Source organism: Seriola aureovittata, chromosome 1, assembly GCF_021018895.1.
Source record: "Seriola aureovittata isolate HTS-2021-v1 ecotype China chromosome 1, ASM2101889v1, whole genome shotgun sequence".
Classification (NCBI taxonomy): domain Eukaryota; kingdom Metazoa; phylum Chordata; class Actinopteri; order Carangiformes; family Carangidae; genus Seriola; species Seriola aureovittata.
This window is the reverse complement of record NC_079364.1, coordinates 19,999,649-20,016,203: the sequence shown is the minus strand read 5'-3', so window position 1 is coordinate 20,016,203 and position 16,555 is coordinate 19,999,649. Positions and strand designations below refer to the sequence as shown.

The following is a 16,555-nucleotide window of genomic DNA, read 5'->3' as shown; positions in this document are numbered from 1 at the left end:
ATTGCTTCATATATTTTGTCCATTGGAAATTCCTTTCATAGAAAAACACTTATGTCCAAGATTTCAAGAAAAATATGCTTTTCAAAGAAGATGCTTTATTCGTAGTCATTTTTATTTTAAAAACCATATGCTTTTATCATACACAATAAATTAAAAATCCATGATATGATGATAAAAACAGACATACATAAATATAAACAAAGGACTTGATGACATAAACACAAGACAGCAACCTGCCGTGGAGCAGCCAAAACCACTATCAGATCAAACACTTGAGATTATTCTAATATGAAATTTTTCTACAGTTTGAAGTGTAATTCATTTAAAAGTTTAATGCATCATTTTTGGGGGAAAATGTAAAAAGAAATTTAAAATCATAAATGATATGTTGTTGTAATGTTTGAATACACCTATGCAAAAAATACCTCTCAATCACAATTTTCAAAAATGTTTGTGTTTTTGTTGAGAGCTTCATGTTGCTGGACTATTTCAAAGTTAAAAACGAGACATAAAGTATCTTTGGAGACAAAAATCAAGCACACATCAGGTAACTTCATACCATTGCTAAATGCATTCAGTTAGTATTTACCAACAGCCGGCAGCAGTCAGTCAGGTATTCATGTAAACAGGCAACATTTACTGTAATAAATCAGTCATTAGTCATAACTGGAATCCTTTGGACAAAGAAGTGTCTTACACTGTCATTTAACGGTGAATGGTGAATGTGCCATTGTGAATTAAAAGATGACATTTTACTTTCACAGTACAAATGATTCAGATGAACTAGAACAGAAAACCAAATGTCTGTTCAGAACATTTCAGGTTGCCTCCGTCTGTTTTTCTGTAAATCTATGAGCTTGAACAATGATAAAACAGCATTTTTCCACATAATGGTTAGTCCATAATGTAATCCACATCAACTTGTCCCAATTACAAATAAACATAAATGCTGCAAACAGTACTGCCCACATATACTGCTTGCCAGTGTATTGTATTATAGCTTAACATGACAATTATACAGTGGTGCATGAACCTGATGCTGGATACGATTATCCACTTTGATATACATATAATATATCTTCTTAATGAAATACTCTGATATTCTGTTTGAGAAAACATGCGTCAATCTCTATATACAGAAACACTATACAGTGTGTAAGATGCTGCAGGGGTACAAGAGGAGAGATTTAGAAAGGTAGAGAGCTGTGTAAAGAGACAGGCAGGCAGACAGGTAAGCAGATGTATAGGAAGGTAACAGACAGAATGATGGAATGTAGAAAAAAAAAAAAAAGCAAGAAAGGGAGAGATTGGGGGCATGAAGTGTGATTTGGCCACTGAATTGCCAGGGGGCACTTTACTAGGACAAAGTACAGATTCAGGAAGTGCAAAATGTATGAGCAGTCAGTACACTGTTAGTGGTGTGTTTAAAACAGGGGAGCAGGAAGTTCATGGGCAATCAGAGCAGGTGGATGGAGAAAGAGAAGTAATGTGGCAGGGAAGGGTTTTAAATAAGTTAAAGGAACAGTTCAACAATTTGGGAAATGTGTTTTCTTGACAAGAGTTAGATGAGAAAATCAATGCGTCATGTCTGTGTAGTAAATATCAAGCTGGAGCCAGGCGGTGATTGGCTAAGCTTAGCACACATACGGGAAGTAGGGGGAGGGGGCTACTCTCGGTTGTTTCAAAATTTAAATATCCACCTGTCAACGCCTTTAAATGTAACATTTAACACTTTACATCTCATTTGTTTAATTCAAACACAAATTTTCCAAAATGTCAACTATTCCTTTAGGCAGTGAAGATGGGATGTAGTGGAAAGACAACAATGTGGTAGGTTGGGAGATAAGCAGGTGTGAGGGCAGATCAGTGGAAAGGTAGAAGAGAGAAAGGTTACATGTCACGTCCTGATTGGAGGGCTGGGGAGGGTTTGGTCCAATAGAGGAGCAGGTTGTTGGATGTGGGTGGTCTCTGGTCACCCTGGAGATGCTCAGAGGTCTGAGGGGTGGTGTGGCTCTATGTAAGTGCAGCCATGACAACAAAGGTTCTGAGGGTTCTCAAGGTTGCGTGCGAAGGTTGAAGATCAAAGGTCAGGGAGGAGTCACCAGCACCACAACCTGAACCCAACACTGTCTGGGTCCCCAATGGCTGTTCTTCTCCTGGTCTTCACAAACCTGTCTGAAACACACTAAACACATGCCAGAGATTTTTGAAGAAGTAAATACAACCCCTGCAGCACACAGACAACAAAACGTGAGCTCCTTGTCAAATGTTGAAACACTGTCACTTCTTTCATGAACCTAAAAAAATAGAAAAAAGATTAAACAGTAATTGTGGCATGTGCAAAAGTCAGTAGTTAGCACCCCTCCTTCGTCAACTGTTAAGCTTTTATGACGTAACAAAAAAACTCAAAAAGCTCTCCACTCTCAGTCTAAATATAGATTGCAGAGGTTTGCAAATCACAAGATGAGTGACGGGAGTGTGGATGAAGTGTCGCTTCTGACGCTCATATCATTATTATACAATGCACACACAGTACAAATACATTGATACTCTGGCCCCTTTCACCTTGTCTGTGTATGTTACAGGGCACCTCCACTAGCAGCCACACTCCTGGGTGCCCTGGGGCTGAGCACGACGAGGAGAACGGAGCTGTCGTAATGCAGCGTCGCCATATTGGATACCTGACCCCATCCTCTCTGGATCCAGCTCTCCTGAAAAGGAAGAGACAGAAAAGTGAGAGTGTGAGGTTCATGTTGGGATGTTGTTTTATAATACAGTTAAGAATGCAGTTTACTGAGTACACTGACAACCAGTCATGTCATGGTAAAAAATATCATGAAACAAAAATCATTAAAAATGTGGATATCAACAATGTATATGTGTATATATATATATACACATACACTACGTTTTCCATCTGCTACATCCCTTTTTGTTATTTGTGAATTGTGAACTCTGGTCTACACCGATTTCCTCTCCCCTCATGTGATAGTATTTCTATTTATCTTGTTGAGGCTCTCCTGGCTCCAGCCAGGTGTAGGGTTATTGGCTGGGATTTGTAAAGGACACATTCTTTGTATGTAACTTCCACTCTGAAAAATTATCCAATTATCCATTATGCTACAGTGTGGGGTCTAGGGTCTGGAGTCTGCCTTGTTGATCCTGTTAGGAAAAGGAGGGATTTAGAATCGGGGTTAGGGTTATGGGCGAGGATTAGAGATCCTACCTGACTCTATCTTGTTGAGGATTTTCCGAGCACACTGCACAAAAGCCTCTTCAACGTTCTCCCCTGTTAGAGCACTGGTCTCCAGGAACATCAGCTCTGACACACACACACACACACACACACACACACACACACACACACACACACACACACACACACACACACACACACACACACAGTGGTATCATCATATCACATAAGTCCTCATGCCACATATACCACAAATGGACACAAATCATGTGCAGAACTATCACTGTAATCATCACACATTCCATAAAACCAAGTTCAGTTGCAGATATCAGTACTTCACTCCTTTGTAGTCTTAACAATACAACCATTTTATTTTGAGCAACACAACTTTTGGCATAGAAACAAGAGAACTGCATTTCTTTCAAGAAAGCTATTTTAAGTCCTTTGTCTATCAATATGTCAAGTTGAAATGTATAAATCAAGGGTTTGCAGAGAAAGAACCAATCAATCAGTCCAATTTGAGCACAAAGTGTTGATCCTACCGTTCTCCTGAGCGAAGCGTGAAGCCTCCAGGAATGTGACCTCTCTGTCTGTATCGAGGTCCTTCTTGTTTCCACACAGGATGATGACGATGTTCTGACTGGCCAGCATCCTGGCATCACTCAACCATGTGGTCAGAGCGTTGTATGTCTCTCGACTTCAGTGCAGGCAGAAACGGAAAGACGAGAAACAGGTTAAATTTTCGAGAGAAGAGTAGGAGCTGACTAAAAAGGAATAATGAGGGACATGACACTGAGGTGATCTGAAATCATGTTCTGTGACCGGTTGTTTCACCTGGTGATATCATAGACGAGCAGGGCTCCTGCTGCTCCTCTGTAGTAACTTCTGGTCACAGACCTGACACACACAATTTAATAGACAAAGTCAAGAAATATTATGTGGTGACATTGAAAAAAAAACTAAAAAATGTCACCCTCTTTTTCAAAACATAAAATTAACAACGCCTCTGCTACAGCAATAACTCCAATGCAATGCAGCGAATTAATGTAATTAGTTACACCTCTGTTTGACAGGTCACAATGTTTGCTGTGAAAGAAACCTATTCAATTTTTCTTTCAAATTGAACCTGAACATTTATTTGGTATTTTTCCCTACCTGAACCTTTCTTGTCCTGCAGTGTCCCAAATCTGCAGTTTGACCATTTTGTTGACCACGCTGATGATCTTGGAGCCAAATTCCACTCCAATCGTGTGGTTGGATTCATCCTTAACTGGAAGACAAAATAAAACATAGAATTTCCATTAATAGTAAATAACTGCAATGCATAGTGATGATCTGCAGTATACCTTTACAGTATAAAAAAATGTACTGTACAAGACAATAAATATAAATATCTCGACTTATAACCTCTCTGGAGACACATTGTTGTCTCTGAACTAAACCAAAAAAAGCAAATCCAATTTTCACATGCAAATACGTGTTGATTTCTCATAAACACTGAATGCACTAATTTTCACACATCCACAATGTGTACTGTGTTATACCCTTCAATGCAGTGCAAATTACTACTTAATTAGGATATAAACATTTGTCTGAAGAACTATACTAATATAGTGCAGAGCTTTATTGATCGATATGTTATATATTCTGTTTATTGAAAGATGAAGCTAATGAAGTGGATAATTTCAAGATTTTGAAAGTTTTTCAATAACAATACATATGACATACTATTTCTAGGAGTTTTAGACAACACTACTTTACTGCACTAATACCAGAAGTCAGAAAAACTGTGAATCATGAATGATGTCCTGTGTATTTGTGACTTACATCTCTTCTCTATGAACTGGTGCAGCAGACAGGATTTGCCTGTTCCAGCATTCCCAATCACAAGGAATTTGAACAGGAAATCTGAGGAGGACACACACACACACACACACACACACACACACACACACACACACACACACACACACACACACATATATAGTCACAAGAAGATTTGTCTGATTTGTCTACTACTGCAATCATGACTGTCATAACTAGAATCAAACCAATGTGAGCTGGACAACATTTCCTTACCACAGTTATACTGGCGACAATATAATACCAGCTGATTAAGAAGTTGCAGTACAGAAATGATCTGTTTATTATCATGTAGAAAGAGTAATAAATTGTTCATCTCAGGTGTTCTGCTCAATACATATCACACAATCTTTAATAACCATATTCAGAGTATCCTTAATAATAATCCTGATCATCTGTGGTAATATAAACATAACTCATTCTGTGGGATGGAGGAATGTGAGTTTTCCCATAAATAAACACACTTAACACTGACATTAATGGATAGTGGTTTTGGGACTGTACATTAGTATCTGAGCTGCAGTTCAAAATCATGATCATCCTAATATGAAAGGTTCAGCTAATCCAACCTCACAAACCATGGTTATCATCTTAATAGCTATCACCTACATTCCTTGTATTTTGTGTGGTTTACAGGATGCCCAGCTCAGATATTCATATCAGCTCCATCATCCCCAGGTGGCAGATTTCTGTCCACTCCGCTATCCTCTGTGGGGATTTGTAACCTTATAAAGTCGATACATTTTGTCCGTACAGCTAGAGTAAACGCAATTGTATAGCCTCTATGGATTTGCTTACGCTGACATGACATTTTTAAGGCCAGGAGCCTCCACCAGCGCCTCGGTTAGCCTGTCAGCTATCTGTTTACGGTGAGAAAAACCTCTCTCGGCACACCTGCCTCATCCCCATCTGTGGCTACAGGAAGATGTAAATGGTGGACACTTGTCAAAACACCCTCCTTACCGTAAGACTCCGACATCGCCAGTGTGGCGGTTTGACAGGTAAAGGTAAGGAAGGGAGTAGTAGTAGTTCACAGATTGATAGCTAGCTAAGTAAAGGAAAATAGTCTTGTTGATGATATCCGCGGATCCCAGCAGCTTTTCCCCTCCGACTTCCCGTACGTGCTTTGCCGTTTCAAAATAAAAGCAAGACTAACGGGCCAAATATTGTAAGGTCTCAAGACTGCCGCCGAGTGGCACTGTTAACCAGCTAACTTTGGATATGCCTCTTTCCATTCCACACAACAAATATTTATCATAAGAACAAGTTTAAATTAATATTTAAATTTGCTAAATAATATAACCATTGTATATAGAATATAAATACCATTCGCAATTAAGACGTAACGACATAATATACAATTCCCAACCTACACTCCAGTCCAGAAGATGGCGGTTATGTAACTAAACATTCGTTAACGGCCACAATACTTCACAAGAAGAAGGAAACCAACGAAGGAACGGCTGCTGAGCTACTCCAACAGCCGCTTTATTTAGCGAAATATGGCTGCTGTGCTCCCCGCCAGACCGCCCTGCGATAGTAACCCCGCTACTCCTGGAGCACAATCCATAAAGGTGACATTTATACTCCGTAACGACACGAATCACAGATAGCTGTGAGCCGGAGCTCTGCATGGTTGGTTGTTTAGCTAACAGCTAGCTGACTGTCCAACGGCTGCCTTCGTCTATGATTGACAATTGTTAGCCACATTAGCATCACTCCTTTGTTTTCAGTTGCGATCAATGAATAGTTAGTCTATTTGGGGTGGTTTGTGTTCCTCTGTTGCGTTTACAAACAGAGACCCGTGTTCTTTTCCAAGGGTCCAAGTCAGAAATAGCGTAACGCGTTCCTGTTGAGTGGTTTGACTGCAATTTTATGTAGCCTACTCCTTCCTTCTGCCAGTCACTACTTTGGCAACTGTGCATATAAACTCATGCTTTCTGTTTTGGTTGGACACAAATGGGTTGCCAAGGAATCACAGGTTGTATTTGCGTAATAAGTAGGTTACTTCCAATCACACCATCCAATCAACAAATCTCTTCCAGTCATCCACTGATGCTGGTTGTAGGTCAGAAGCATGAAGGTGTTTTTAAAACTACCCTAAGCAGATGTTTGTGAAGAAATGCTGAAAAAAATTCCTGTGAACTTGCCCCATATGTGTAAATGAAAAAGTAGAGAGGACAGCATGCTGTATACTAGTTGTTAACATCACAATATATCATTATTATAAGTTAGAATTGCACCTTTTCTTTTCCACTGCAGGAGGATGTAATAGAGGAGGAGTCCAATGATGGCAGCCAGCCTCCCAAAAGACGTAGGATGGGTTCAGGGGACAGCTCTCGAAGCTGTGACACCTCTAGCCAAGATCTTGGGTATGTTGGCTTGGTGCTTGGTGTGAAACAACAACTTGCAGAGTGCTAACTTAAAATATTGTCCAACCTTTTGTTTCTAACCAGTTAATTACCAATGGGTTCAAAAAGTTTTTGTATTTATATGATTTTTGATTATGCTCTATTCTCAAAATTGTCATTGTCATCTTTTTTGGTGTGTTTGTTAAGAGTGTAAGACATGTTTAATCTACTTTTGTCTCAAGTGACTTTACAATTTGTACAGTGTACAACACCCTCTGTCCTTACACCCGAACACACACACCAACACATAGTATAGGAAATTAATATCAGTATAACAAAGTTCAGGGTTATAATTTTCTTATTTCATGAATTTATACAAATGCAAACACAAGTTGAACAGAAATATATTACAGTTTTAATGGTTTACTTTAACTTTTATGGATAAGAAAAATGAACTTGTATTTAGTTTAAACTAAGCTGTTGTTCTCCCACTACAACCTCCCAGACCGACATATTTCCCAGCAGAGAACCTGACAGAGTACAAGTGGCCGCCAGATGACACAGGAGAGTATTACATGCTGCAAGAGCAGGTCAGCGAGTATCTGGGAGTTACATCATTCAAGAGGAAGTATCCTGGTAAGAAAATTTTTATAATAGTCCTCAATCAGTTGATAATTTGCTGATTAAAAAAACCATAGGTTTATTTGATTATTATAGATTATGAGATTAGTGTTAAATCATATTTGTATTATATTTTAACATTGTGATATATGCTATATTAATATGCAAATGTGTACATTTACAGAAGAGAGCCATTCCAGTAATAATTCTTGGTCATTTACAAGTATAGGCACTGAGAAAGCTTCTAATGTTGTTTTTTGTCCCTCTGAAGATATGGAGCGGAGAGACTTGTCCCACAAAGAGAAACTTTACCTGCGTGAACAGAATGTCATCACTGAAACACAGTGCACTCTGGGTAGGAACCAAATCTCAGAACTATAGTGAAGCGCACAGTTGTTTTACTGTAGTGCACAAAATCCTTTTGTGAGGAACCCTGTTGACATGATCTGCTGTGAGTAGTATTTGTTCATGCAAGTGTTTTTTGTTTATTTCCAGGTCTGACAGCTTTGCGGAGTGATGAGGTGATAGATCTGATGATAAAGGAGTATCCCACCAAACACTCTGAGTATTCAGTCATACTGCAGGAGAGAGAGCGACAGAGGATAGCTAAAGAGTACTCTGTAAGTACAAAAACAACAGAAATATCCTGTTGAACTTAGGACTGATGAATAATGAGGCATTATACTTTACTATAATGCATTTGAGGAAAATTCACCATGTGGCTTTGTCCATTTTCCTTTCATAGCAAATGCAGCAGCAGAATCCTCAGAGGGTGGAGGCCAGTAAGGTTCCTGAGTACATTAAGAAGGCAGCAAAAAAAGCTGCAGAGTTCAACAGTAACTTCAACAGGGAGCGTATGGAGGAGAGGAGAGCTTACTTTGACCTCCAGACACATGTAAGTCCAACCTGTGATATGGATGATCTGTTATTTTACATGGATTCATTTTACATAAGAGACACAGAATTTTTGAGCATTGCATTTTTTTTGTGCTCTCTCAGATCATCCAGGTGCCTCAGGGCAGGTTCAAGGTGCTGGCTCCAGAGCTGACCAGGACAGGGCCCTACCCTGTGGCTCTTATACCAGGACAATTTCAAGACTACTACAAAAGGTACAGTTACACACCTAGATGAAGGCTTTTACTTGCAATTGGTCTCTTTTTTCCTAAGTGAAATAGTGTTTTCTGAATAGGCTTATAGTATTGTATTATCTATTGTTCTACTGAATGTTTTGCCCTGATGCATCATTGTGTTGTGCATAACAGGTACTCTCCCAATGAGCTGCGATACCTGCCACTGAACACAGCTCTGTTTGAGCCTCCACTGGATCCAGAACTCCCTGCACTGGACTCAGAGCCCGACTCAGATGATGCTGAGGATGGCAAAGATGAGAAAAAGAACAAGAACTCATCTGTAAGACATTAGAGTGATACTCTAGTTGCCACTGGATGTGTGTTAGATCACTCCATCCATCATTAACATTAGCCATACTTCATTCATGTATCAACATTAAAATATTGTAATATACATTACTCTTAAACCTCTTGTCCTTCTCTCTACAGGACAGTTCTTCAGGCAACACATCAGATGTGGAGAGCCAGGAGGGAGCAGGTGGACAGGGCCACAAGTCCAAGGCCAAAGACAGGACATCCACCCCAGGCAAAGACGGCAGCCTGCGGCACTCAGCCTCCCACAAAGCCACCCCAGGGTACAAGGTAGAGGACAAAACCACCTGAACTCTTCTCCAACAACAGCAGCAGCACTTTCTACCCCCTCCTCCTCTTTCTACTACTACCACTCCCTTACTCCATCCATCCCGCCACCCCTCCCTAGCTTTCTTCACTTTGTTCTCCGGCTTCTACAGTTTGTCAGCATTTCAGCTGGGACAACCTGGGCCACACACTCTCTCTCACACACACACACACACACACACACACACACACACACACACACACACACACACACGCACACGCACACGCACACGCACACACACACACACACTCACTGACTGGGGGGGTCCTGTCTTCAGTTTTTGTTTTTATGATTGCCACTTGGCTTTTTTTTCCCCCCTCTTTGTACCAGACTGTGAGCAATAAGAACATTTTAAAGGAACAGTTCACTTGTTTCTTTTTCACTGCACTTTCACCTTTTTTGTTTTTTCAGCGAAGACAAATTTGAACTTTAAAAGTTTTTCCTTTTGAGTGTCTTCAATATACCTCTTGTCTGTCCTCACTTGTCAAAAAAAGATACTTCCAAGACAAGTAAGTGGATGTTTTGGCTGCTAGTTTTGCTTTTTCATTTTTGAAAAGTCTTTTTGTTACTCTGATATAGAAAATATAAACCACATACATTTTGTGGTTGCTTTTAAAGTAGTTGATGTTAACACTAGAGAATTTTAACATTTATATCTGAAGTGTAGAATGCACTTAACCTTCATGTTTAAAGTGTGTATTGGTAAAATAATATGTTTTGTTTATACACCATGTGATGTACTGTTAATCTTTCAATAAGTATCAGACAGCTGTTTGACATGGTCGTTACCTGTCCTTGAGAGATGAGGACTTGCTGACCTTGTTCACACTGTTGCTGAGCTGAGCTAGAAGTAGTCTGCATGCTATCTGTCTGGTTTTGGACTCTGCTGGACAAGCCCCACACCAGTGTACTTTTCTTTGACACCCAGTCATGGCATATCTTTGGTAGTCATGTTAAAGAAATGTTAAATAAATGGCACTGTAGATGGGCAAATAGTATTATATGAGTCTTGCTCCCTACAGCCCACTGTGCTGTGCACACACAATTCCAGCGCCTAAAAATATGCTGGTATATTACCATTATTAAGAGTATGATGGACCTGGGTAAGTCCAGTTGAGTTTGGCTCAGCTTTGTGGTGTGGGCATGGTCCTTTTCTAGTGTCTGTTTACGGGTTTCAGTGTGCTTAAGTTTGATTTAACTTGACCTTGAATTGACCTTTATTCATCAGATCATTTTGCATATGCATTTGAGCCTACAGACATGGAATGGCATGTTGGTAGCCAGAAATAACTAGAATTACTCAGTAATCTAATATCCATGTACTGTATCAATATGTGATGAGTGCAAAGGACCTACAGTATAGATGAAACAACTTTAGGGCATTTCTGTATTTGAAAAAAATGCAATTTACAGAATCCAGGTTTGATTCATGACTTTGTAACTCTGTTAAATTGGCCAGAGTAAAATGCCCATGGACTTAGAATGTGCCAGTCTTCTTTTCAGTGGCAGATGTTTCATATATTTTCCCATTTTCAGAAGTTTCAAAAGTAGATGAGAGATCTACTGATTTGTAATGACTTTTATGTCTCCAGAAAAGACACTACATGTGACAGGAAAAGTTTGAGGCAGTGATGCAGACTGCTAGCTGATTAACGTTACTTCGCTCTGGTCTGGCTACCATCTACAGTATGTGCAGTGGTTAATGGTGACCTCATGATTGGTGAAAACTAAAGCTTTTGAGTAGTGTGGTGTTTCACAAACGGCTCATGAATAAAAACTAATTATGAACAACAAAGTTGGAATTAGATTGACTGATTGACTAATTGCCTTTACAGCAGTGTTTTTTTCAGATGTGATACATGTTGCATGTTACATACATGTCAAATCTGTGTTGCACCATTAACATGACATGTTCAGGTTAATGATTTGAATTTGAATTGATATAAAAGCTTTGGCTCCACCTTTCTGTAGCTTATACATAGACGGACATTATGGAGATTAAAAAATTGGTATTCACTGTTTGATGTAGTTTCAAACAGTAATATGACATTAATTACATAAACATCATGTGCAGCAGATTATACTTTTTGCAATTGAATCCGTGAATCCGACAGCTAAGAAGTCTAGAAAAGTCTAGCCAAGAATGTGTGGTGCTAGTTTGATTCTCAGAAGGAGCTCAGAAGGTTTCATTATTTTGTGTGTCAGACATTGAATTTGAGAGCCATGATTTTCAGTCCAGTCGTAAGGTTGTGAAGTGTTCGGTTCCACTGGATACTGTACATTCAGTCCAGGCAGGTGTGAGGAAGCTGTGAGACACAGCTAACACGTTAATATTTGTAGCAATGGCTACAAACCTCATCACTTACATTATAGAAATCTCTTGACAGCAGAGACATAATCACTTAGATGTCAATAAAAGTAAAGCACTATATTTATACCATTTGATCCACTGATCTAAAATCAGTGGAAGCTAGCTGTGGATGAATGTGTTGTCAGCTAGTATAAGGTTCACACTTAACTGTCCCTCTGTACTATGTCTGAAATGATATGTAATGTTAAAAGTTCTGTTCTCTTTTCTGTGCATAAAATACAGTATTTCATGTCCAAATTTAGTTAATTTAGAATAAAACTTCAAACTAGCTGGATTCAGCCTCATGAATTGCTCCTTTTCAGTTTTACTGTCTGGATGTTTCCAATGAAGAGATGTTTTGACTGTGCAGGCATGAAGCAGACTTATTGGACTTAATAAAGCGTAGGCTGGGCCCTGCTAGTAATGTAAGCGGCTGTACCCACAACCACATTATCAGTTCACGATAGCAGTATGGACAAAGCTTTTACTAGATTTCAGTAATCCTAGCTATGCCAAATCTATGAACAGCTGAATTTTCAGGTGAATTGGTGGTGAAATATTCATTATATTCACATATGCATAGTGAATATATATGTGAATGTGCACGAGCAGTTCAGGGGACTGTGTCCAGCTCTTCCTTTTTCTTACTTCCCTTTCCTGCTGCTGTCTTTCTCTTTGTTTAGTTTTCTCCTTTGTTTCTTGGATATCATCAGTACCAAATTGTGTCCTTTATTGAACCATAGTTTTGTACCTTTGGCTCCTTTCCAATCAGGGGACATTTTAATGAAGGATGTCTCACCATATCTTGAGGCATTAGAGGTAACTGGACATGATGTAGGCTAATCAGGCTAAACACATGCTTTGTCCATGAAAAACAGAAAAACAAAGTGAATTTTGTCAGTTGACAACAGATTTTGTACATTTTAGGGATACTGTTGAATCCTGTAGGCATCTAACGATTCTTCAAATCCATAGTTTGCAGGCTTTGATTTTTGAACCACGGTTCTAGCCTTCTAGCCACATGTGTTATAGTGTTAGGTGTGATATAAAAAATTTGTTTTGTTATATTATTCAACGTTGCTGACTCGTTAACAGTTTGAGTCACATTGTTTGTAATATCATAATATAATGTCGCTAATAACCATCCATTCATATTTTCTGCTAGTGAGCCAAAGGTGTTCTGTGTCTTCCAATAGAGACATTCAAATTTTAAACAGCTCCTGTGTGACATCCTGATTTAAATGTCCCAGAGTCTCTTTACCTTCCTGCTCTGGTTCTTACCTTTCTGTCCTCTGTGAAACTCAGTACATTCAATAGAAGGCAACTCTTCAGATATCCATATTTATACAACACAGTTAAAGAAGGGAAATTAAGTTTTCAAACTCAAAGAAGAGGGAGAAGTGGCGCTTGTCTCTGACACCATATTGGTTCAAATTGACAAGTGATGAATATTTGTCAAATAGCTTTGAACATTCTTACATAATAATAGAAGATGTTTTTTCCAGCACTGCACGATCCTTAAAGTCAGTCTCCTATAAAGTTGATCAATGGAAAAAAAAATCTACTGTAGATTTTAAATGCCACATGCTTGCAAGGTCTGATAGACATGATACACCTTTCTTGTATTTGTACCCTGAGATAGATTTCAGTGCCATGAAACTTAGTAGGAAGGCAGCTTTGATACTAGATGATTGATTTTTTTAGTTTAAAATGAATAAATCAGTCATGATGAATTCATATAGTGTGCCCCGAAAAAGATTTTTTGTTTATTCTCCAAACATTTGTTGAACTACTTTGTTGTCCATAACTACAGGATACCCATGTATGATTGGTTTTTATAGCATTATTCTGCCCTTGCAGCCTAAGGTCATTCCCAATGCTATATGTGGCATTTGCCAGAAGGGTAAAGAGGCCAACAAGAAAGGCAAGCCAGAGGCTCTCATTCACTGCTCCCAATGTGATAACAGTGGTAAGTTCACACGCTTAATTTTAAAGGACAGTTCCCTGTTTTTTGTTGTGATGTCTTCTTTTTTTAACTTTGTGGTCAAGTCAAGTAAATATCTCCAGAATCCAGAATTTGCTACACAACAGCAGCAGAATTGAACCACTTCTAATGATATTGATATTTTGTGCCAAATATGCTAAGTTAGAATCACGGGTGGTGTTTAAGTACATTTTATATTTTCAGCCAAATGTTTATCCTGCCTTGTTGTATTTACATTTAGATGGTAAAGTGTGGAATTTCAGTTAATGTGTATAATTCCCTTGCAAACACATATGTGGTTCAAACAGATGTCAATACAGTTATTCATCTGAAAGCTGTTTCAAACATGGGAAATTTTAGTGTTTTTTTATGTTTTTACAAACATGAAATATTTCAAATACTTTCCAGTTAAAAAATATTTAAATTCCAAATGTTGCTATTTCGTTGTAATGATCTTGAGGCTTTCTGATGCAACAAGACGGTGTATTCACGTGTGTGTATGTGGATGGGTGGGCCTGTTCACATTATGTCTGTTTTTGTGTCTTCGTGTTTGCTTGTGTGTGTGTGTGTGTGCATGTGTTGTATATTTATTTCTGTCCTTGGATATGTGTGCGTCTCTGGTTCTGTGCATGCATGTTTGCTTCTGTGCACGTGTCTCCATGTCTGTAATTTTTAGGCCACCCGTCCTGCTTGGACATGAGTACGGGGCTGGTGAGTGTAATCCAGACGTACCGTTGGCAGTGTATGGAGTGTAAGACCTGCACCGTGTGCCAGCAGCCCCACCACGAGGACGAGATGATGTTCTGTGACAAATGTGATAGAGGATACCACACATTCTGCGTGGGCATGGACTCCATTCCTACTGGTGAGTGGATGGACATAGATACAGTACATTGTATGTGCAGGGTGGATTGATGGGCAGACAGATAGACAACCACTTACTTGACTTAAACTACAGTCCTGATCAACATTGCCCTGGGTGACTGGGCAACAAACACTATGAGAGAAAAAAGAGCAGACTTGAACATACTTTCCATTTTTATAGTCATTCATTTAAGTGTATTTCAAGTTGTCTTTTTCAAAGTAATTAATTCAGTCTCTCTGTCTCCTCAGGGCTTTGGGTATGTGAAGTGTGCGACAAAGATTTCACCACACCCAAGAAGAAGGGAGGAGCCAAAACACCTAAGAAGTCAAAGTCAGCTCAAAAATGAGCAACAGCATCTTTAACCACAGTACCTTTACTGAATTGTACACAAATGCACTGTCATTAGTTCAGTCATTTCCAGAAGCTGTAAAATTTCAAAAAACCAGGTCATTGTTTTTCTCAAAGTCTTTCTTATAGAATGTTTTAAAGGCCCAGATTGTGATCCAAAAATAAACAAAGGTTTTAGCCCTCCTACCAAATGCCAACAATCAAACATAAGATCTCAACCTGCTGTTACTCTTAACTGACTGACTGGTCTTTTAGAGTTTAACACTAGAAAACAAACATTAATATTTTCTGTGAAAGCTCTGACAACATCGGTAAGGCAGGCCTATAGTTTGAATTCTTATTTCCCATCTTCAAGCCAAACTAAAATAATGTATGTGGTTATACTTCAAATGTATGTGCTTAAAATGCCCAGATTGGGCATTATCTTTAGCATAACAACTCTGTTCTGTCATGTTAGAGACTGACTGACTGACTGAACCTCAAACACCATACAGAAATAATATTAACAGCTAAACTGTAAATCAAATCCATCCAGATATACTGCACTAAACTGTGAACCACTAACAGTATCAGTGTGTTCCTACTTCATTAAACCAATGAATCCTGTAGTTTCTGAACATTCCTGTAGTGAAACTGTTTGATGGGAAATTGTTTCAGTTGAACAAATGGTGCTTTTGATCTTGTACTACTGAAACAATCAGGGTTTCAAACCATTTTTGTATGTTTTTGTATCTTATGAACTACCGTTTAATAAACTTTATTTAATGAGGCAGGCCAGTAAAGAGCAGTCTTATTTAAACGAAGTCTTGTCTAACATAATGACATGGTGCTTGTGATCCTGTGTAATGAAATGTAATAGACACTGGCTGTGGTAGACCTCACGGCTGCTGCAGTTTTCAGGTATTTATGTGCGAGTCTTGTTTATCAAAACAGAGTTCTCAACCCTTCACTGTTGATAATTGTACAAAAATGTAACCACTCATTGTAAGTACGTAGAATTGTAATCGAATTGGCATCCATCATTTATGATTATTATTATTGATGTTTTTGAAATCACCTTAAAATAAATTGTTTTTGTTATTTTTTTTATCTGATCTATTTTGTATTGTCCTGCAATGAGCAGGTTGTTTAAGGAATATTTGTTGCTAATAATGTCATAGTCACTGAATTCTGAAGTGTCTTCTTTTTCAATAAAAGCTACTTAACAAAAGAGTCATTCTTTTGTAAC

The 16,555-nt window shown here is 38.7% G+C and overlaps 2 protein-coding genes across 2 annotated transcripts; one reads left to right on the top strand and one right to left on the bottom strand.

The window, feature by feature from the left end:
* Positions 1-75: 75 nt before the first annotated feature.
* Positions 76-6,189, bottom strand: rab4a (RAB4a, member RAS oncogene family). The gene is made up of 8 exons (XM_056369011.1): positions 6,023-6,189; positions 5,024-5,104; positions 4,352-4,466; positions 4,031-4,093; positions 3,739-3,893; positions 3,227-3,322; positions 2,566-2,711; positions 76-2,185 (listed from the first exon to the last, which is right to left on the bottom strand). The coding sequence occupies exons 1-7, from the start codon at positions 6,036-6,038 to the stop codon at positions 2,596-2,598; spliced, it is 642 nt and encodes a 213-aa protein (XP_056224986.1). The 5' UTR covers positions 6,039-6,189; the 3' UTR covers positions 76-2,185; positions 2,566-2,595.
* Positions 6,190-6,342: 153 nt separating this feature from the next.
* On the top strand, positions 6,343-16,539 carry phf10 (PHD finger protein 10). The gene is made up of 12 exons (XM_056368758.1): positions 6,343-6,633; positions 7,322-7,431; positions 7,916-8,046; positions 8,303-8,386; positions 8,527-8,651; positions 8,777-8,926; positions 9,031-9,140; positions 9,294-9,441; positions 9,591-9,743; positions 13,991-14,099; positions 14,791-14,979; positions 15,228-16,539. Exons 1-12 carry the CDS (start codon positions 6,562-6,564, stop codon positions 15,323-15,325), a joined length of 1,479 nt encoding a protein of 492 aa, XP_056224733.1. The 5' UTR covers positions 6,343-6,561; the 3' UTR covers positions 15,326-16,539.
* The last annotated feature ends 16 nt before the right edge of the window (positions 16,540-16,555 follow it).

What these genes read in the sequence shown, in the direction of transcription:
- rab4a (XM_056369011.1), bottom strand. An exon ending in CTCGTCTATGATATCACCAG is followed by an intron (nt 3,894 to 4,030) that starts GTGAAACAACCG and finishes CCTGCACTGAAG; the next exon opens with TCGAGAGACATACAACGCTC. An exon ending in ACGCTTCGCTCAGGAGAACG is followed by an intron (nt 3,323 to 3,738) that starts GTAGGATCAACA and finishes TGTGTGTGTCAG; the next exon opens with AGCTGATGTTCCTGGAGACC.
- phf10 (XM_056368758.1), top strand. Translation starts at nt 6,562, where the DNA reads ATGGCTGCTGTGCTCCCCGCCAGACCGCCCTGCGATAGTAACCCCGCT. An exon ending in CTCCCAATGTGATAACAGTG is followed by an intron (nt 14,100 to 14,790) that starts GTAAGTTCACAC and finishes TGTAATTTTTAG; the next exon opens with GCCACCCGTCCTGCTTGGAC. An exon ending in CATGGACTCCATTCCTACTG is followed by an intron (nt 14,980 to 15,227) that starts GTGAGTGGATGG and finishes CTGTCTCCTCAG; the next exon opens with GGCTTTGGGTATGTGAAGTG.